The 22,622-nt window shown below is 42.1% G+C and overlaps 2 protein-coding genes across 11 annotated transcripts in view; one reads left to right on the forward strand and one right to left on the reverse strand.

Annotated features, from left to right (window-relative positions):
* LOC308314145 (pleckstrin homology domain-containing family A member 7-like) overlaps positions 1-15,576 on the forward strand; it is a 140,432-nt gene extending 124,856 nt beyond the window's left edge. For 9 of the 10 annotated variants that reach the window (XM_080761575.1, XM_080761579.1, XM_080761577.1 and 6 more), the window contains 9 exons: positions 149-334; positions 1,081-1,174; positions 2,001-2,092; positions 3,230-3,499; positions 9,291-9,560; positions 10,006-10,139; positions 10,534-10,679; positions 11,963-11,999; positions 13,669-15,576. In XM_080761575.1, the coding sequence (XP_080617701.1) occupies positions 149-334; positions 1,081-1,174; positions 2,001-2,092; positions 3,230-3,499; positions 9,291-9,560; positions 10,006-10,139; positions 10,534-10,679; positions 11,963-11,988 (1,218 nt within the window). In that variant the 3' untranslated portion in view covers positions 11,989-11,999; positions 13,669-15,576. The remainder of the gene's footprint in view (positions 1-148; positions 335-1,080; positions 1,175-2,000; positions 2,093-3,229; positions 3,500-9,290; positions 9,561-10,005; positions 10,140-10,533; positions 10,680-11,962; positions 12,000-13,668) is intronic. The other variant, XM_080761578.1, reaches the window with a different exon arrangement.
* A 1,110-nt stretch (positions 15,577-16,686) lies between these two features.
* Positions 16,687-21,960, reverse strand: cUnh11orf58 (chromosome Un C11orf58 homolog). The gene is made up of 5 exons (XM_080761485.1): positions 21,777-21,960; positions 20,422-20,520; positions 19,908-19,968; positions 18,938-19,047; positions 16,687-18,427 (listed from the first exon to the last, which is right to left on the reverse strand). The coding sequence occupies exons 1-5, from the start codon at positions 21,828-21,830 to the stop codon at positions 18,089-18,091; spliced, it is 663 nt and encodes a 220-aa protein (XP_080617611.1). The 5' UTR covers positions 21,831-21,960; the 3' UTR covers positions 16,687-18,088.
* Between the last annotated feature and the right edge of the window lie 662 nt (positions 21,961-22,622).

Raw genomic sequence — 22,622 nt, forward strand, 5'->3', positions numbered from 1 at the left:
TAGCTAGAAGTTGGGGGGGGGCTTCAGAGTAAAAGTAAAAGTAAAAGTCTTTCTGGTACCCCAGAGCTCCTATTTTGAAGGCATCCCGGCACCGATTGTGTTAATGATCACTGTTTTTTCCATGGTTGTTTATTTATTTTTTACACAGGCTGAGGAAAGCGCCCCGCCCAGGCCGCCTCTGCCCCACCTCTATGACTATGAAGACACGCCCCCTGTGATCCCACCTCTCCCCCGAGAGGCGTCAGTCATTCGGCACACATCAGTCCGTGGTCTCAAGAGGCAGTCAGACGAGCGGAAGAGAGACAGAGAGTGTGTTGTCAATGGAGACTGCCAGGTATGCTCACTGTGGCTCAGGAGGTAGAGCAGGTCATCCAATGATCCATGGGTTGGCGGTTCGAATCCCGGCTCCTCCTGTCTACATGTCGAAGTGTCCTTGGGCAAGACACTGAACACCAAATTGCTCCCGATGTGCTGGTTGGTACCTTGCATGGCTTCTGCCGCAATCGGTGTATGAATGGGTGAATGTAATGCACAATCTATGTAAAGTGCCTTGGATAAAGGCGCTATATAAATGCACCATTTACCATTTACTCACATTTAGGTACAGTAGCTCTTTTCTGAGTGTAGAAAATTATGCTATTGAGGTTCTCTCTGGGAGTAACAAGGATGGATAGGATCAGGAACGAGTACATCAGAGGGACAGCGCATGTCAGATGTTTCGGAGATAAAGCCAGAGAGGCCAGACTGAGATGGTTTGACACGTACAGAGGAGGGATAGTGAGATGGTTTGACATGTACAGAGGAGGGATAGTGAGATGGTTTGACATGTACAGAGGAGGGATAGTGAGATGGTTTAGACATGTACAGAGGAGGAATAGTGAGCGTATTGGTAGAACATTGCTGAGAGGAAGATCAAAGAGAAGATGAAGTGAAAGAGGACATGCAGTTAGTTGGTGTGAGAGAAGAGGAGACAGACAGACAGACAGACAGACGTGCTGATTGGCTTCCAAAGTTTGCAGGAGTTGTTACAAAATGCCTGAAAAAACCCTCTAAAGTCCTCTAACCTTTTTTCACTGGCAGGAGTTGCGGTCGTACCTGAGTGAACCAGAGCTTCCTGGCTTGGGCCGCAGCAACGCAGCGTCTGAAATGAACTACCAGACTCTCCCTAGTAAAGGTAGACTACCTTTACTACTATGTATACTACCACTGATAAATTAAGCCTACATGTTATTCACACTATGCTAAAACGTATGGGACGCGCCTTTATCCATCCAAGGCGCTTTACATAGATTGTACATTACATTCACACACACATTCGCACACCTTTACATAGATTGTGCATTACATTCACCCATTCACACACACATTCACACACCTTTACATAGATTGTGCATTACATTCACCCATTCACACACACACATTCACACACCTTTACATACTGTAGATTGTGCATTACATTCACACATTCACACACCTTTACATAGATTGTGCATTACATTCACCTTTACATAGATTGTGCATTACATTCACACATTCACACACCTTTACATAGATTATGCATTACATTCACCTTTACATAGATTGTGCATTACATTCACCTTTACATAGATTGTGCATTACATTCACCTTTACATAGATTGTGCATTACATTCACCTTTACATAAATTGTGCATTACATTCACCTTTACATAGATTGTGCATTACATTCACCTTTACATAGATTGTGCATTACATTCACCTTTACATAGATTGTGCATTACATTCACCTTTACATAGATTGTGCATTACATTCACCTTTACATAGATTGTGCATTACATTCACCCAGAATACAGTCTGTGACTTATTTACTCCGACACTATGGCATATGAGTTCAACTGGTGGTTATTTGATGCTTGGCCTGGTTTCCTTTACAACAACTACTACTATAGTACTGAGATGTACATTTAGATTCTACTTCACTGTCATGATTCCCACTCCACACCGTGTGTTGTCTGTCCAGGTCTGTACGGCTCCTCGTCTCAATTGAACCAGCCCACTTCCGTCTCCTCCTACGTCACCTTAAGGCGGGTTCCTGGGGAGTCCGTAACCAGAGTGAGTCACCACTAGTCATTATTATTATAAACCTACCCATTATTTTATCCATGACGTTTTCCATTAATTCAATAATCAAGAAGCGTGAGGGATGAATAACAGGTTCTGTCCATCCGACCTTTTTTATTTTTGAGTGGGACTCTAAGGCCACCGTACGCTTCGTGCTTCATTCATGCGCGGTTCCGTTTACTTCCCGTTTACCGCTGCAGAAAGAATGCCTCGTATCTGCTAATCTAGGGAGCTCTCCGTGGTTTTGATCAGATGGATATACTAAGTGCTTCATTCTCATCCGCCTCTCGTTCAAAATATGAACGATTTGGATTATTTAGCGATATAATGGAAACGAGAGCAAGTTAAGCAAGCAAGTTTTTTTCCCTGATTTTTTTTTACGGGGGGGTAGTGGAATACCCTGAAATCACCGGCACCCAGGGGGGTGTCATTGGTCCGACATGCGAAAACGACCGGATTAAGGTTGGCGAACATGCGCTGCTCCGTGCTTGCAGTTATGGTTAGGTTAGGGTTTGAGGTAGGTTGTCGTTGTCGGACCAATGACTGTTGGAACTTAGTACTGCATCCCACCCAAGCGCCATACCACTTTGGTCCAGCAGGCGGCACTCATACTTTACGGGGGCCAGTTTGGAATTGCAGCCGTCTGTGTCCAAACTTTTCCCCCCATTCTTCTTTCCTTTCCCTCCTTCACTATTCACCTGCCCCATCTCTTTGACCACATCCATCCGTCCGTCCGTCCGTCCGTCCATCCATTTCTCCCTATCGCACGCCCCTCCTGTGCCCTTCCCCTCCTGTCCTCTTCCTCACCTCTCTCGGTCCTCACCCTCCCATATCGCTTTTACTTCTCATGGTCATCAATATCTCCCTCCATCATCTTTCCATTCACTCCTTACCTACCTGCATGTCCATTGTTCTTCGCCTTTCATGTTATTGCGACATTTCATCTGCTGCCCCTCTCTCTTCCAACCCTCCCTCAGTGTATCCCTCTTTCTTCTCTCTCTCTCTCTCTCTCTCTCTCTCTCTCTCTCTCTCTCTCTCTCTCTCTCTCTCTCGTTCTCTCCTACTTGCCTGTCTCCCTCTCTCCCAACTGCTCCCCTCCTCTCTGTAACTCTACATCCCCCCCTCCAGGAGCGACCCAGGAGTGCGTTGGAGCGCCTGTCCTCTCCCGCTGACTCCCCTCCTCTGCCTGGTGGCGGGGTGGCTCCCCCCGGTGGTGGCCAGCAGCAGCGTGGCCGCATGAGCGCAGAGGAGCAGCTGGAGCGCATGAAGAGGCACCAGAGGGCGCTGGTGCGCGAGCGCAAGCGCAACCTCAGCGCACAGGGCGAGCGTCTGTCCTGCGTCTCCGTCTCCCAGCATCCCCCCTCCTCCTCCTCCTCCTCCAGGGAGCCAGCAGCCTCCGTACGTTACCCCACAGCTCCCAGCAGCAGCAGCAGGCTCAGGGACACTCAAAGTCACCACCACCACCACCATCGTTGCTGCTACACGCCCCAGCCCTCCCCTGCCACATGATAACCTAATCAACTGGGACGCTAACATGCTAACGCTCTCTCTCGCGCGTGTGTGTGTGTGTGTGTGTGTGACCAACGGCTGTTAGCCGCGGCTACTAACCTCGGGCTAAAGGTGGGGCGACGACACTGGCTTTGGCTGGCTGGCTAGCGAGCTAGCGTGGCTGATGCTGTAAGCTAGAAGGGGCTTGCCGAGAACTTTGGGAACTAACACGGGAGGAGGAGGGGCGGGGGGGGGGGGGGGGTCGCCTGGCTAGTTTTGGACTGAGACAGACGGTCACTCCCTGTTTTTAGTGCTCGTGTTATTTATTTATTTTTAAAGGTATAGTGAACCCACTTAATATCACTGCCCTCTTGTGGCATCTCACTGACACAACGCTGAATGTAGATCCACTGAGAAAAGGAGGGGAGCAGAAGTTTCTTCCTTCCACTTTTCTCTTTATCTTTAAAGAATACCCCCCCCCCCCCCGTGTGGCCCTGTGTTCCTAGCCGTGTCTGCCATGTACGTCGATCGGGAACATTTTATCAAGTCACTTATTTCAGTGATGAGTTTGGCAAATTTATGCAGGCAATATACTTATTGCCTGCTTATACTGTAATTAACGAAGTATTTTGGCAATGCAAAAAAAACAAAAAAATATTATTATGTCTCATATTCTACACTACAGTGTGATAAATGTATTTGTAGGGGTAAAATAAATGCTTAAATGCCATTAGCATTGTGTTACAACACTGTAGGGACATCTAGTTGGCCGCAGAAAGTGGTGATTACATTTTGTGAAGCTCTAGATACTGAAGGAGGTGATGTGTAATAACCGATCCACGTTATGGCAACTCTAGGAAAACGGGGCCAGGCTGAAAGAAAACTACTTTGATAACAGACGAACAGAGGGAAACATGTATGTACACTTTTATTTATTTTAAAATGGGATATTTTCAGTATACATTTGTATAGGTCTATTTTGTAGAGATTTGGTATATTTAGAGAGCATATTATCGAGAGAATTGAGGAATATATCTATACGGTTTTTCAGGTTGAAGATATGAAGAGAGTGGGTAATGCTAATGCTAAAGGCACAAAATCACAATCTCACCTCATCCCCCGCTTTCTTTTTCCTCAGACGAAATCCAAGTGCCTTAATTTGTTTCACTGATGAGTCCTTAATTCATTTTGCCTTCATCATATTATTCACCTTCTGATCCACTGTTTTTATTATCACCTTCTGATCCACTGGGTTTTATTATCAATCACTTTGTGCATGCATTGCTATCATAGAATCAGTTTGTTGTGGCAATCGCTAGCTTAAAGGCTGCTCATCACTTACAAATTACTAAAGAAATATTGATGACATTTTGAATTTAATTTCATTCTGTTTATTTCGCCCCATACATCCTCACAGTAGGATACATATTTACTATATATTTACTCGCAGTGATTAGTCGGCTGACATGCTTCTTTACCTCATTGAGAACACTGCAAAGCTACAAAGCCACATTATCCACAAACCTCTATTGAGGTCATTGTGGTACATTTCATCTGTGTAAGATAAGACAATTGGACATTTTAAGCTAATAGCTTCATGTTTTCAACAACCTTTTGCACCTTATATGAAAATGATGATTGATATCTGTTTTTTAGGAATAATTCTAGTTAAGAATGAACAACTAAAAGTTCAAAATGTCGTACTTTTCCTTTTGATATAACAGTGTGGGCCGTAGAGTGCTATATGAGAACTAACTCAAAACATGCCATCGCCCCTTTGTGTTCTGTTTTGTTAGTAACACATTGAAGCCTGATTCATACTCATTTGTACAATGGTGTTGTGACCTAACAATAGCCGATGCACAAGCTCACAATGTGTTGTGTGGCGACGCGTTGTGAGCTTGTACATCCCCCCGCAACACCATCGATCATACAATGAAGTATACTGTAAATTAAGCCTGAGCAATACACACTTAATCAACTCTGCTGCCTCCCGACTAACTTCTTTTCTTTTTCTTCATCCTCAAACCATAACAGCCAGAGCATATTCTATATATTTATTATTCCATACTTTCATATCAGCAAATAACATGTTTACATTTTCTTACGTTTTCATACTTTCATGTTTTATTAACCGAAATGATATTTTTATTACTTGACTGTGGTTGATACTTATTGTACACTGCCACAGTGGAGGTTGACGTATTCCTACAGTATATTGAGTATTTTTAAACAGCCTATAGTATATATACTGTATGCATAGTTTTACACATCACAGACAGATTGGGTAGGTTGAAGCAACATTGCAGAAACAGTTAATTAGAAATGCTAAAAACGAGATTGACCATTATATTGTGTATTCAATTATCCAAATAATGTGTATTTGGATTTATATAGTTTTTATAATGGTTTCAGAAGACAATGCTGACATGGTTGGAGGGATATGGTGGGAACTATATATCTCAGAGTTAGCTAAGTGTATATTGTACCTTAATTAGCAACAACATACATTTCTCTGCTTGCCGGGCACACCACATAACCACCAAAATATAATTTGTTCGGGTAATGAAAAAAAACATCCAGCTCAAGTGGAGTTAGGAGTTTTTGGCCGAAGTGCTTTTTAATACTTTTCACTGATTCAATATTGTTTTTTTTAACCCACACACAGACGTAAAGGGTGTTCAATAGCACTAATGTACGAAAGAAAATCAAAAACCTGATCAATTGAGTTAGCTGGTTTGTGCCAGACAGCGACGATTTCAAAAGTAAGAGTGTATACACGCACGTAACCAAATGGATCTGTACGCCATATCCATTTGGTTATGTGTATACATGGTCTAGATCTCAGTGGATATGTAATTCTCAACCTGTGCCACTCCTTCCCTGCGTGTTTCTGCCATATTGCTTTCCCCCATCCATGTTTCAGATCAGTGAAAGAAGCATAACAAAGGAAAGAGCTCAGTAGAGAGGGGTAGCGTTAAATTAGTTGAGCACTTATAGACAAACTGAACTGCTAATCACAGCTTAACTCTATGTAATCGGGAAGCAACAACACACGACCTATTCTGAGCGTCTGTAACTTTTCTATCATGTAGTAAGAGAACTGCGCTCGACAATAAAGAGACTTCCTGCTTCTGAATGTCCTCTGGCTGTGTTTTTCCTATCTTTAATTGGCAGCAGGGGGTTTGATTATTATGCATGCATGTGTTTTGTTTTGTTTTTTTCCCTAACCACTGAAAACTGAAACCCTATACTTCTATACCTTGGTTCCTTTTTTCTCTCTACACCAAATCTCTTTGCTGAAAATTGATCTCTACAAGCTCATACAACGTGTTGAGCTTGTAAATCTGCCATTTCTGCCAAATGTTCCCCTATTATGATATAATGTCCAAAATAGGGATGCGATAGCGTTCACGTGCGTGTGTGCGCGATTCGTGTGGCATGAACAGACTACTACTACGCAATGGGATGCTTCTTGTAAAGCATGGGAATGCAGCCTGGCTACTGATGGCCACCGGCCATCATGATGGAAGGATGCATGCATGGCATTGATGTTGTCTTAAATGATCACTCACAAATAAGCAGCACATAATAGACTGCACTTGCCAAAAGGTGTGTGCGTGTGTGTGTGTGTGTGTGTGTGCGTGTGTGCGTGTGTGTGTGTGTGTGTGTGTGTGTGTGTGTGTGTGTGTGTGTGTGTGTGTGTGTGTGTGTGTGTGTGTGTGTGTGTGTGTGTGTGTGTGTGTGTGTGTGCGCGCGCACATGCGTGCGTCTATTTAAGAATAGAAAGAAGAAAGTCACATTTTGGTCACATTTTATTTAGGCCTATATATAGTGCTATATCTTCTTGTTACACTTGTTACACTTCTTGTTACAGATTTTGAGGGATATCATGTTTAGGATTTAGGGCTGTATTTTTGTCCATGCTAAACCCCTTATCCCTAAGCTCATTTTTACTATTTTGAAAAACATTTTTGAATAGTTCAAATAGCCAATCTACAAGCTCACAACGTGTCGATGTAGATTGGCTATTTTAACTATTCAAAAATGTTTTTCCAAAAAAAAGCAAAGTAGTTTACGCATAAGGGGTTTAGCATGGACAAAAATACAGCCCTAAATCCTAAACATGATATCCCTCAAAATCTCCCCCCCCCCCCCCCCCCCCGCCCCAAAGTAAGCTCATCAGTCTGTAGGCAAGATCAGAAATGTCCACTGTTTAAATATTCTGGACAGAAGAGATTGGGCATTAATGTCTGTATATTGTCCCAGTGAGAAGACAAAAATCTAAAGGCCTTTTAACGTTTCCTAAATGAAAAACATTCTGAAACCAATTTGACTATTTAATTTCCCTGACTAGAATCCAAAACATCAGAATAGAACCCACGTGTGCTTTTCTTTTTTTTTTCTTTTACGTCGCACGAATAAAAGTGCGTTATATGCATGTAATCATATTATTTATTCAAGAATAATATGATTTTTAGCTCCCTGCAGCCATCGTGGATGCCATCTTGAAAACGATGCCTTTCTAGTTTTTCGTATGTTATTTTGCACACCCAATAGTAACAGAATCTATTGAAAAATCTCTTTTTTCAATAATTTTGGTTTTCAACCATACCTATACCTATCTAGTATTTGAGTTAGTGCAAACAGACCAATAGGGGGCGCACCCAACTCGTTTGCACAGCTTTTTGAAAACCTTATACACATACCTAACAGCTTCACCACCTAACATTCAAAAACCATTCACCAAAAGCCAAATCTTTACAAGTTCCAATCCAGATTCTATGCCAGTATTCTTGAGACAATAAAACCTTCACTTCCTGTGGAGTTCAGTAGCCTATCGGTTCACTTTGACCAGGTCTAAACCTAGCTCTGTTCCATAGCTCTAATGCGTTGCATTAGAGCTATGTTACTATCAACTTCCGCCGCTCGCATGAATGCAGATCAGCCTCTACTCTTTAGTGTAAATAAAAATAACGTTTTTGCTACTCACCAAAACAAATTCGCGTTGTGTCAATAGAAAGACTACTTTCCTTAGTGGAAGCACTCTGAGCCCCCCACCACACGTATAAACTGTACTTTTTGGCCAAAAAGGGATTTTGTTTCCACCGGAAAAAAAACATTTTTAGTTACTCCGCTGCGCCCTCTACTGATATTGCCCAGAGAACTGCCTCATAGAGAATATTTTAAAGAAAGAAAATCCCTTTTTGGCCAAAAAGTACCGTTTATACGTGTGGTGGGGGGCTCAGAGTGCTTCCACTAAGGAAAGTAGTCTTTCTATTTACAGCAGTTTTCTTAAAGCTAAAGATGGAGGAGATAATAACAAAAAATGAAATGGACTCAATGACCTGTGGTCACATTCTGGACTACAATGACCTGTGGTTACATTCTGGACTACATTGACCTGTGGTCACATACTGGTTTACAATGACCAGTGGTCACATTATGCACTAAAATGACCAGTGATCACATTCTGGACTACAATGACTTGTGGTCACATTCTGGACTACAATGACCTGTGCTTAAATGTAAGTCGCTCTGGATCAAGAGCGTCTGCTAAATGCCTAAATTGTAAATTGTCACATTCTGGACTACAATGACCTGTGGTCACATTCTGGACTACAATGACTTGTGGTCACATTCTGGCACTGCCTACATTCAAACACTGCCCTAATCACACTCACTGGGACCACCTCCCTAGGTCTTTGAGGGAGGAGCCACCTCACTGGCACCGCCTACCCATGTCTTTGAGGGAGGAGCCACCTCACTTGCACCGCCTCCCCAGGTCTTTGAGGGAGGAGCCTATCTGCTTGAGGAGCGCCTGGGGGCCGAGGGCCAGAGCGATGAGGGGCGGGGCCACATGACGGACAGACAGAGCATCCAATCAGAGCAGTGGATGACGGCGACAGCCACGCCCCATAGAGAGGTGGACATGGAGCCTGTTGAATATGACCTGGACATCAGCCTAGAGGTGATGATAAACCAGTGTTGTGTTCGTGGACTATAATACTATGACAAAAAAATGTTCATCGACTACCTTTTTTAACTGACAGCAACTAAATGGAAACTAAATGAAAACTAAGCTATGATGACTAAAACTAAGACCTAATAATATATTGACAATTCTGTCAACAAATAAAAACTAGACTAAAACTAGACTAAAAACTAGACTAAATGGGTTAGGGTTTTGATGTCACTAAAATTATGTTATTTCGATGGGGCCTTTTGACTCCCAAATATACACAGGGAAGATATATTTGAATATTAGAACCACATGGTCTATTTGAATAATGTTAACTCCATAGACACATGCAAAACAGAAAAAGTACAAAAATCATGGCACTCCATCTTTAAGTAAATCATTTTGAGTAACTTTTCCCATGTACCACTGCTGCTGCTTGCTTCCTTCCTTCCAGCTGGGCAGGCCCAGGAAGGTCCCCATCCCTGAGCGCTACGTGGAATCTGACCCCGACGATCCCCCGAGCCAGGACGAGTTGGAGGATCGTCACCGCAAAGCCCAACGCATCAAGAGTCTCCTGGCCAAGTCCAGGTATACACTTTAACACATCACTGTACACAAAGCCCAACGCATCAAGAGTCTCCTGGCCAAGTCCAGGTATACACTTTAACACATCACTGTACACAAGGCCCAACGCATCAAGAGTCTCCTGAGTTTCCAGAAAACAGTGGAAATGCATTAATGTTATGCTTTTATTTTGCCATCATGAAGTGTATTGTCGTTTTAATAAGCAAATCGGTGTGTGTGTGTGTGTGTGTGTGTGTGTGTGTGTGTGTGTGTGTGTGTGTGTGTGTGTGTGTGTGTGTGTGTGTGTGTGTGTGTGTGTGTGTGTGTGTGTGTGTGTGTGTGTGTGTGTGTGTGTGTGTGTGTGTGTGTGTGTGTGTGTGTGTGTGTGTGTGTGTGCGCGCGCGTGTGCGTGCGTCAGTGTGCAGAACTTGCAGATGTCTTCGGGACACTGGATTCCTGTGGACTTCAGTGAGTTGGACTCCGTTGTACAACAGCAGGAGAGAATCATGACAGTGTCTCATGCACTGGCGTCTGAGGCCTCGCGCAAGAGCAAGCTGTTGGCAGGTTAGAGCCCACGCATGCACACACAGTGAGAATAAGCTTCAATTTGATTGCCCTCGTTAATTGTCATCCTTTAGGGACCTCCCTAGGGAGACACTCGAGAGGCATCCTAACCAGATGCCCGAACCACCTAATCTGGCTCCTTTCCAGGCGAAGAAGCAGCGATTCTACTCTGAGTCTCTCACGTGACTGAACTTCTCACCCTATCTCTAAGGCTTCACTCACACTGTCACAACAGAATGTTGTATAGCTGATGCATGAGACTTGTTGACTGTTGCAAGCTCGCAATTAATTTCCAATGGGAGTCACGTGGTTTGAAGCGACAAACGTGTTGTATGAGGGGGAGGGGGGCAGTCGAAACACATACAACATACATACATCAGCTTGTAGGCAAAAATGTTGTATCAAACCATGTGACTTCCATTGGAATTGCATTGGGACAGCCATGACACTTAAGATGTTGTATGTTACATCTAGCATACAACATTGTTGTATGCTAGATGTATACGTAGGTGTGAGTGAGGCCTAAGGGAGATGTCAGCCACCCGTCGGAGAAAACTCATTTTGGCCTCTTGTAGTCGCAACCTTTTTTCTTTCGGTTATGACCCACACCTTCATTACCATAGGTGAGAGTAGGAACGAAGATTGCTCTGTAGACAGAGAGCTCTCTTTTCGTCACAACAGTGAGCGGTACAGCGACTGCAATAATGCCCCTGCTGCAAATATTTGTTTTGATTATGGTGAAGTGACAGCACAAGCTTGACGGAGTGTGCATGAGAATCACATGGTAGGAGCAGTGCTATTGTTGTCTAACCCAATGACATGCATAAGATCTGATCATCCCAGTTCAATTAGGATGACCGTCAAGCCGATTCTGGCTCCGAGACAAGCTGCACTTTCAAAGAAATTCGAGAAACGGCTGGATGGCACTTACACTCGCCTTCTAATGAGATCGCAAAATCTCTCTTGGAAGAGCCACTCATCGACGTCTCTAATATACAGCAACCTAAATTGCCTAAATTGTAACCTTCCCCCTGTCCCACTAGTCCGATCCAGGAGAACAGTTTACCGGCCACTGCTACAGAGCTGATCATGAGGTTATATGTTAATTCCCTTCTTATCTGGAGTCCTGCCTCAAAGCAGACCAGAGGTAAAAAACTGTCGTTCCCCTGTCATCGCTAGGGACACATGCATCAGTAAGCAGGAACTGGGGATGGCAATCAAAAATGATGATGATTGTTGTACAACACCAGCCTGGTAACGCATGTATTGTCGTCGTTGTGCAGGAAGCGAGTGGCTGGGGAGATGGTGACACACATGCAGGTAAACCTCTCCACTTCTCCCTGGTGGATGGATGGAGTTATAGCTCCTTTGGTTCATGAAAAAGAAGAAACGTTATACTGGAGTGTCCCTCCAAGCGTTACAGGACAAAGCAAGCCACTACATTTAAGACACTTATGCACAACATTTCAGTATTTCACAGCATTTCTGATGACCTTCATCAGGCATCCAATAACGAAGTCCACAGAAATGTTGTGAATAAGATAATTAAATTGTGGTTATTGCTTTGGTGTGCAGATATTGCTTTCTTTTTTGTGTGTTGTGCTGGTTTCCTGGGTGCTGTTGTGTTGTTTCATGGGTGGTGTTGTGTGTTGGTTCTCTGGGTGGTGTTGTGTGTTGGTTCTCTGGGGTGTTACTTTACTTCACTGGAAACCTACTCCCGTGAGTAGTGTTTTAGTCTAAGCCATTAAATGTAATTTTGTGTGGTATAAAAAAAGGTTTGTGTAGTATAGTATAATTGTTTTGGCGTTTAAGCAGTATACCAGAAGTGAGTCGAAAGGTTATTATTGTTGGAGGACTACAGTAGTGGGGGTCATTGCTTAACCAGAATACAAGTTGAAGATTACATGACTTTAAAGTGTTGTCTTATGATTGGGGTTAGCCTGGCTAATAAGCCAGATTCAAATCACACTGTCGTGTGGGCAATTATTTTCCCCCAACGGCTGATTCGGACTGGCTTATTAGCCAGGCTAGATTGGGGTGCCAATAAAGCCCCACTCCTTGGCTGCGGCTCATCGCTCCAAGAGATGGGTCAAATGCGGAGAACAGATTCCACTGCGGTAACGTGTGTGACAAATCGTATACGACTTTAACTTTGACTTCGTATGTGATTATTATGTAATTATTAGCCTACTAGAATTGCCTATATGGATGTCAGGCCCTGTCACATAGGCCCCTCTCACTGAATACTACAGTATACCTGATGAAGATCCAATAAGATTGAAATGTTAACCATTCATTCAAGTTTTGTTTATTCTCGAAATAACACAGAGTAATTAAACTCATTTTCAGTGTCAGTAATACAATATCATATAGAAAAACATCACAATACATCAGAAGATCAGGAAAAGAAAAAAACTAAAGGTATACATGTGAATTACATAGGTTTACAAATAAAAAGACAAATTTCAAAACGTTCTAAAAACTGTTACATATTGTGGGGGTCTGTATGCTCACCAAGGTTTTAAAACGACTCAAGGGTACCAATGTGGTCAATTTAAAAGGCGTTTGCAGGTCATTCCATTTATTAGGGCCACAGAAGCTAAAAGCAGATCTACCAAGTTCAGAGTTAACTTTTGGTACCTTGAATTTGGGGAAATTACTTGACCGGGTGTGGTAGATCTACAAGTGCACTACACGTGTTGTGAGCTTGTAGATTGGCTATTTTCACTACTTATTAATTATTATTTTATAATACTTTTTGATTAGTTTGTAATTCAATTATTTGATTTATTTTTATTTAAAAAGAAAAAACTTTTGATATCATCATCATCATCATCATACTATATCATACTACTACTATGACTCAGGTGGACCTTGGATACTTTAAGAGTAGGCCTACTATGACTCAGGTGGTCTGACTGACATATCGACCACCATCAGACTCAAATGTAACCTATCCAAATGTGTTTTGTTTTTATTTATCTTTTAGCCAAAGCTGCCTCTGAGCGCTGACCCAAAGAAAAGGATCATTGTGCCAACCGTGACGTGGAATGGGAGTGTGACACGTGTTTAACCGTGTGAGTGACAGAAAGAGAAATGAAGGAACCCAAACACTGTTTTAATACCTGAAGGACTACTTCACCCCATTTTCAACTTGATGCTCATATAAGATGGTACAACTTCTGTCGACTCGGTTTCTGTCCCAGATCATCATTTAAAAACAAAATAATGCTAGAACAAGGGCTTCTATTTCAGTCATGCTGAACTGTCCACAGCCCACCAATAAGAACTGTCCACAGCCCACCAATAAGAACTGTCCACAGCCCACCAATAAGAACTGTCCATAGCCCACCAATAAGAACTGTCCACAGCCCACCAATAAGAACTGTCCACAGCCCACCAATAAGAAATGTCCATATCCCACCAATAAGACACAGAGTGATGAGCATTAGTAAGGACCAGAATACTGCATGGTTCATCTCCATGCTGACTTGTGGTGGACATTTTTGTCCAAATTAAATGTTTGCTATAGACATACAAAATGTGTGGACAATATCACCAGAAACACATAACGAACTAGCCCTGAATGACGATAACGTGTCTGTAACTCTGAGACTGTTCAAATGGTGTTCCATTTGTACACTTTCAAAGTTAAGGGGGTCCTTGCAAGTTGCAAATAGCATTTGTGAACGACTAGTACAAGTTGACTCCTACTAATGTTCTGTTGTAGTAAATCATATTATGACGTAAACCTGAATTGTCGACATTCAGTAATTCGGTATTGATGAAACTATAAGAACATTATAATCGTGTGTAAAAAATGAAATCTAACATTTGCCACAGACAACTCAAGTCTTTTGCCACAGACACATTGATGACCCCCGATATACTGTATAAGAATAGGTTGAAAATGAGTGCGTGTTTAAATCATACTGTTGCTTTTCTGCTTCTGCACTTCTGTTGACATATAGTGAGTTATAACACTTCTGTTGACATATGGTGAGTTATAACACTTCTGTTGACATAAGTTATAACACTTCTGTTGACATATGGTGAGTTATAACACTTGACATAAATGATGGTGATTTTATAACACTGAACATTAACAACCTTTACCTTCAGCCTCTGTGCCACATATGGTTTCTAGATTTTGGAGAGTGAACTAATTAATGACTGACACGTTTAAAGCCAATGATTATATTTAACGACAGCAAATGAATACATTCATACATGAAACTTGTATTTATGATAATATATTTTTGTTTGATGTTCATACACCAGATTGTATGTTTTTATAACTTTAACACTGCCATGAAATGCAAGGATTCCCCCTGTAAACACAATGTTATTATGCATAACACACTTACAGTAATAATTCAAGCACAAACGGATCAATAATGGTGACGCTTTTGAAAATAAACTATTTTAACAAAATATGACTTCCTCCCTGGCTTTTTTAAATCAAACTTGTAATATAGTAAGATAATTATTTATAATAATTTATAATTATGCTTGTGTGGTATTCAACTCTAGCTAGTTGTACCTACTAGAAGTAATGTTTCTTGAATGAAATTAACAAGGACTGTCACGATTATAAAGAGTACGTCAGTGTTGGTGCGATGGCCAACATTGTGTTTGACTGTAACGTCACGAGTAAATCCTTGGAACTCAACAGTAGGCTACTGCAACCGTATGTTGCAGTACTCAACTCAAGTTGATCTGACCTCATCAAACCCTGTACACTCAAGACACGCTCCATATATGGCTAGACCTCCTCAAACCCATGCTGTACACTCAAGACACTTCCCCCGCTGCCACCCTTACATCTCCATATACGGAGCTGACCTGTTCTGACATTCCGCATTTCCATTTCCGCAATTTCCGCAATTTCCATTTCCGCAATGTCCATTTCCACCATTTCCGCAATTACCATTTCCGCAATTTCCATTTCCGCATTTCCGCATTTCCGCAATTTCCATTTCCATTTCCAACTATTAATGGCAGCTGGGTTTCATCATTCAAATAAAATAGAATTCTGTCCGTTTAGCTATAAAATTATGTCAGGGAATAGGGATACACAGTATATGTCTTTCATTTGCATTGCATCTCCCCCCCCCCCCCCAAGCTTTTATTTTCGTTCGAGTAATAGTACAACTCTAATAGTATTACTTATAATAATGTAATTAAAGATAACTTCATTCAGATTTATTTATTTTTATTTCATTTTCCAGATTTTTTTTTCTTCTTTTTTTTAGATTTTCATTGGTGGGCCAGTCATAATGGTCCCGCGGGCCTGATGTGGCCCGCGGGCCTGAGGTTGAGTATCACTGGCCTAGTGGGAATGTGCATGCACAATTTCACAGAAATCCCACGATGTGTTCATGATTCGCGGCATTTTGTTTGAAACTGAGCACTCCTACGAACGTTGGTAGCCAATCTTAGCCAATCAGGATGGAGTCTGAAAAATCTGAAAGAACCGTTTCGTTGAATGGCTCTAGAGAGACTGTGTACCAATTTGCATGATGTTTGGACAAAGTCTGTACATGTACTGTCCAAAAAAATGTTTTGCACAAAGCGGCCTCCTGGTGGTGCTATAAGAGGCCAATGTGAAAACCTTGGGAAGAGGTTCAGCTGTGGCATTCAGAGTGTGTGCAGAGACAGACGGAGTGCAAAACATACTCTCTCCCCATGCCTACGGCCTGGTGGAGACAAATATTTATACGTATACTGTAAAAAAAATAATCTAAATTGACATATGTTGCACAAATTGTTTGTGCATTGACCTGTTTTATGCATAGCAGCCTGAAAAAATAAGTATAACATTTTGAATATTGAGCCAGATACCAACTGACTGTGATTTGAATCCACCCAGAAATTATGTTTACTTTAGTTATTATACAAATGCTTCCATGCTTAAAATAACATGGTGTGTCGAAGATGCCATAAAGTTTTCCCCAACATGAGTGTATTTTCATCTTGTTTCAATTTCTATCACCAAACTGAGATCTGTGGTACTTCCCTTTATTGGTTTTCAGACAGGTATATCACACCTGCGGAGTGGCAGGGAAGTATTGTTTCATTCGATGAAAATCCATAGTGCACACAGGGTGCCCATCTGTGATACTATTGGCTGAACACTGTTACACCGTCATAGTCATAGTAAGCCACAGTCAGTGCACCGTCCGGTCCAGCAAAGCCTAACCATTATTACACTTAAAGCCAGTTTAGATCAAAGATTGGTGATGAAACTGTAAACTCAAACATTCAAAATGTAAAAAACAAATCAATCAATTGTCCTGTTCACATCAAGGAGACAAGCACGAACACATAAAACCCAACTATTTCGTCTTTGTGGGTGTCCTGGGACATCCACAAAGACGTCTCAGGATCATAATTGTGGGGCTCCTCTGGGCGACATTATTGGGCCGGGTGAGGGCATCAGGGCCTTCTGAACTTCTTCCCAAACAGGCCACAATCCTCTGCACTGACGTGTCTTCTCTTGAGCCAAATTCCAATACCCAAAATCTTGGACACTCGCTCACTCATACACTAGGCGGTGTTATAGTGACATTGGTGACCTGCCAAATATGCCACCTGTGGACTTCACATAACTTAAAGGTCTTTAGATATGTTGCCTGAATACCGCTCGGACACTTTTGTCACATATTTCAGCAGGTCACCAATTTCACCGTAACACTGAGTGTGAGTGAACGAGTGGCTGATATTTTGGGTATTGGAATTTGGCTTTGGCCTTTGATTTTAACAGAGAGTTCCATCCTTGCATCTCTCTTGCATCGTCTGGCAAGAATTCATCATTCTTTTCTTGTACAGCCAGCTGTTATCAGAGCCAGAGGTCTTTGAAAACCAATCCTGATACGGTCCCAATATGAAGGACTATACCCTAAAGGTTCTGCAATGTAGTTATTTTTAAACTCTGTAAAATGTTTTCAAGTTATAGCTATAGCCTAGACTTATACATCTGGCTATGTGAGACTATTTAGACACTAGGCTGTTCTTTTATTGAATTTTATTTATTTTCTATTGGTTACAGCAATGTGAACAAGTTTCTGATGCAATCTATATGTCAATTGACAGGCTTATTAACAATCACAACTGGCTTCAGATGTCCTGAGAAGGTCTAGTTCAGACCACTAGCATGTTTCTCTACAGCATTCTGAAACAGGTCAGTCTCATCACCAATGTCTGATCTGAACTAGCTTGTCATTCAGCATTGACACATTTAAAAAATAAAACCAATTTGCACTCTCTTCACCTTATCAGTGAATGGCTGCCTGTGACAGGTTACTTCCGAAAATACTGCCAAAACAAAAGAAAATCCATCAAAATGCACAACTGAAATGTACAAATCTGTGTTTCAAGGTTACATAAAAAAGTAACTCCTCACCACCCTATGCCTGCACACACACGCGCACACGCACACACACACACACACATACAGTAACACACACACACAGTACTATGTTGACTTGACAAAAGACATTGACAGGTTTACGCTCCTTTTTTGTTTGTGGTGGCGTGTCAGGCTGGACCTGGTCCAAATCTCGGTCCAAAGCCTGGTCCGAGGACTGCTCAGAGGCCTGGTTCGAGGTCTGGCTTGGCTCAGGTTTGTCGCTCTGGGGTTCTTCCTGCGCTTCCGAGGGCTCCACTTCTCTCGGGCTGGTGGATTTATCTGGCTCAGCTGGATTTGTCTGACTTTCCGGCGGCAGGGAAGAGAAGGGCTCAGGCTCCTGAAGTGAGGGAGCAGAGGTAAAAGGTGAAAGACATTAGGATTTGTTATCTTAATATTTTACTCAACTAAACTGTAATATTCACTGAAAGTTATCCTTGTATTGACATTGTGATTGATTTTGAAGAATCAATGTTTATTTGTCAGTACGCATGTCGGAGGTCTCTCTCTCTCACTCGTGTGCACACGCGCGTGCATCTTCGTGATTCTACTCTCTGGGAGTACCATCTGAGTGTTTTCCTCTCTCAACTCCTTGCTTTCCTCTGCCATATTCCTTTCCTGTTCGTCCTCACCTCATTGAAGCCCAGTCTATTCCATCCTCACCTCATTGAAGCCCAGTCCAGTGTCCGTGGTTTTTGTCCTCACCTCATTGAAGCCCAGTCCAGTCCATCCTCACCTCATTGAAGCCCAGTCCAGTGTCCGTGGTTTTTGTCCTCACCTCATTGAAGCCCAGTCCAGTCCATCCTCACCTCATTGAAGCTCAGTCCAGTGTCCGTGGTTTCGTCCTCACCTCATTGAAGCCCAGTCCACAGTGCCTGCGGTTCCGTCCGGACAGTTTTCCCTCCATGCCCTGCTGGTACTGCATCTCCAGCTCACAGCTCATCTTCTGCTCCTCTTGGCCTGCAGGGGGAGACAGCACACCAACAGTGAGCAGCGTTACCGATTAGTTCAAACTCTATTGCTGCTTATATTAACATTTTAATGAAAAGTGCCTTTTTAACCCTTTTAGATCACCATCTTCCCAGTCATGTTGTGCCATTTACAATATATACCAATTACATTTTTACAATACGTTTACATTTCTCCATATCAAAATCTGACCATGTTCTCTTCCTTTAACACTAAATATGACTTGTGTTTATAGGCTTGCATCAATCAAACATTGAGGCCAAAGAGACATTTTGTTGTATTCTAGCATCATCAGAAACACATACCATTAGTATGTATTAGTACAGAGGTTCCCAAAGTGGGGTCCGGAGACCCCCAGGGGTCCTTGAGGGAGTTCCAAGGGGTCCCACAGCTATGATGGATAGTTTGGAACCAAATGGACCCTTATGGGTCTAACTCCGAGTGTACAAATAGAACCAAATCAACCCGTTAACTAACAGTGATTATACAATATCAATTGGGGTCCCAGAGATAGAAATGCCATTAAATGGGGGTCCGTAGCCTAATGCATGTCAAACTGGGGGTCCAGTTTGCGTGTTGAGAATCACTGCTAGAGCCGTAAAAATCTTCTTATATGGGTGTCCCTGGCATATCTTTTCAGATGGGGGTCTGCGGGCTAATAAGTGTCAATTTGGGGGTCCTTGACATGAAAAGGTTTTGGAACCACTGTATTAGTACATCAGATACACATACCACTGCTTGGTGCATTAGTAGTACATCAGATACACATACCACTGCTTGGTGCATTAGTAGTATACATCAGATACACATACCACTGCTTGGTGTATTAGTAGTACATCAGATACACATACCACTGCGGAAATGGGAGGTGGACTTGTGGTCTCCGATGATGAGCTTTCCAGGATGCTCTTTCTGAGAAGAGTTAACAAAAAAACACCTACTGATCAGTGCTGTTGTACAACAACAGCTTAGAAAAACATAATGTTACATCATTATTACCTGGGTCCTCCCTATGGTCGGCATGATGGATTGGAGAGAGCTACAAAGAAGCAATGCGTGCGCTGTGTGTGTTTGTGTGTGTGCGCGCACATGTGTTACCCCTTATCCCTAAACTTATTTGCCAATTTTTACTATTTTGAAAAACAGTATATAAAAAATAGTTAAAATAGCTGATCTACAAGCTCACAACGTGTCGGTGTAGAAGACTGAACTAATTAAGCGGATCATGCTTGCATGTTTGGAATTTTAACAGCTGAAATCAATAAATATATCAGTATTCATTTCTGATATTAACCTGATGACCAGGTGGGGGACATACTGTATGTCATATATCTTTATGGTCTGCAACAAACAAAGCCAACATACCTTTCCGGCGCCCATCAGCCGCAAGAACTTCTGTCTCCTTGCGTCACTCCCGAGATCGGCTGCAGCTGCAGCCCACTGGCTTGAGCCATCGTCCTCCTCCTGTTCACAAAACCTAGCGTTACATCATGTACATCAGCACACTATACCCTCACACCTGAAAATAACTGACTAATGTAATAGTACAACATAAACATTAAAGAAACTTTAGTTGGCACTGTACACCACCATGGTATAACAATATATAAAATCAGGTCAGAATGTTGAACAGGTGATCAACACACACCCAAAACATATTTAATAGTTTACACCAATTATATTACACTTTTTTTCTTTATTTGAGTTGTACGTGTTCTCCTCCTATAGTCTCTCAAGCCAGACTGCTACACACCACATGTACTGCTCACACCATTTTCAAATGTTTCTGCCTACTAAACAATGAAATTAAAAATGCATTCATAAGACAGAGATGGTGTAATAGTTGACTGGCTTTACATCACTGAGACAAACACAATAGCCTACAACTTGAGATGTGCGATGAGCAAGATTAATAAAATATTGTTATTTTTGTCAGGCTTATGTTAACGTTATTAACCTTTGTCTGTACTTGTCGATTTATTTTTTCGATTCTGACATTAGTGTATCTATATGACCGTATTGGACACTTATGCAAATAGGTTCTGGGGGCCTGTGTTTAAAGCCCGCACATGTCCATGATGAAGAAGCGCTTATCCAAAAGCCTCATACGGAGCCATTTGTGTTCTATAATATTCCATATTGTTTCATGTTTAATAAAGAAGTGTTATAAATGTCGTCTGTGTCGGACGTTCCCTGTATTCCTCAACGGATGTGGTGGCAGGGCGCAGCAGGTAAAGTTCGGCATTACACTCAATGTATGCAATGGTATTCAGGCACAGACGAGATGAAAACACTCATTTGTCAAACGAAACGGAATATTACGGACGACGAAGGGTCCGTATGCTCAGTTAACACCAGTGGCTTTGGGGTAGGCACTTTATATTTGGAATTTGTACATTTATATGGAGATGCACGGACCGTAAACAGGGAACTTCAAACACTATTTGGGGAAAATAGCCCAACTCAGATACAATTTCAGAAAAATAACCAAAATAAATTATGACATTCTTAATCCAGGGCTATATATATCGTAACATGATATTACGTACCGGGTATCGTCGTCATAATAATATCCAATATAAAACAGTATCGCGTGTATGTGTTATTGTGTTTATAATCAATGTGAGTGCAGCGCTAGCCTAGCCTCCAGGCTAACGGTCCACGGACCAGTATTACAGTAATAATGATAAAGTTGACATTGTGTTGACTAGTCTACACACCTGAGAGGGAGAAGCCGCTCTTTTTGTCCCGTGTCTGTCCTCATCGGAACTCATGGTGGACGAAACGTTTAGTTTCTTATAGTTAAATAAAGCATAGATACCCTTATTTCTAAGTCTATGGTAGATAGCACCATGCTAGGCTAGGCTAGCACACAGTCAACAACCGAACAAACAATACGACTTCCGACCCGGTGGCCGATCTCTTCACAATAAGATAAAACAAAACAAACGTGAAACTATGAACTCAGCATGTAAAACTATTAATTAAGCATGTAAAACTATGAATTCAGCATTTAAACGAAACTATAGGCCTACAACAAAACGTTTAATTTTGAGTCAGATCAACATATGGAAATGTCAGAACAGGTCAGCTCCATGTGGAGATGATGGAGATCTAAGCCAAGGGTTTGAGGTTTGAGGTCAGATGTATATATATTGCTGGCCGGCTCCGTATTATGCAGATCTAGGTGATGATCCAGTCTTCTCCATGTATGTTGAGTTCAGTGTCGTGATCGATCATGGATATAGCCATATATGGTGGTGTGACGTGTCACGAGGAGTGATGTCACGAGTCGTGACCATATATGGAGTCGTGATGTCATGAGGTGTGACCATATATGAAGGCGTGATGTCACAAGGCATGACCATAAGGGTGGGTGATAACTGTATATAGTAAGGCAACGGTCTATTCTATTCACTTTCATTCATTATGCATAATGCTGCATTTTAGAATCATATTGGACTATAATCATTTATATCATTAACCACTTAATAAGCCATATTTATACCTTTTTTTAATTCAGAAATAGGCTAAAGATCACAACATAGTGCAGAAAGTTAAGAGCT

The sequence above is a fragment of the Protomyctophum bolini genome (genome assembly GCF_963924005.1).
Source record: "Protomyctophum bolini genome assembly, chromosome: 4".
In the NCBI taxonomy this organism is placed as follows: domain Eukaryota; kingdom Metazoa; phylum Chordata; class Actinopteri; order Myctophiformes; family Myctophidae; genus Protomyctophum; species Protomyctophum bolini.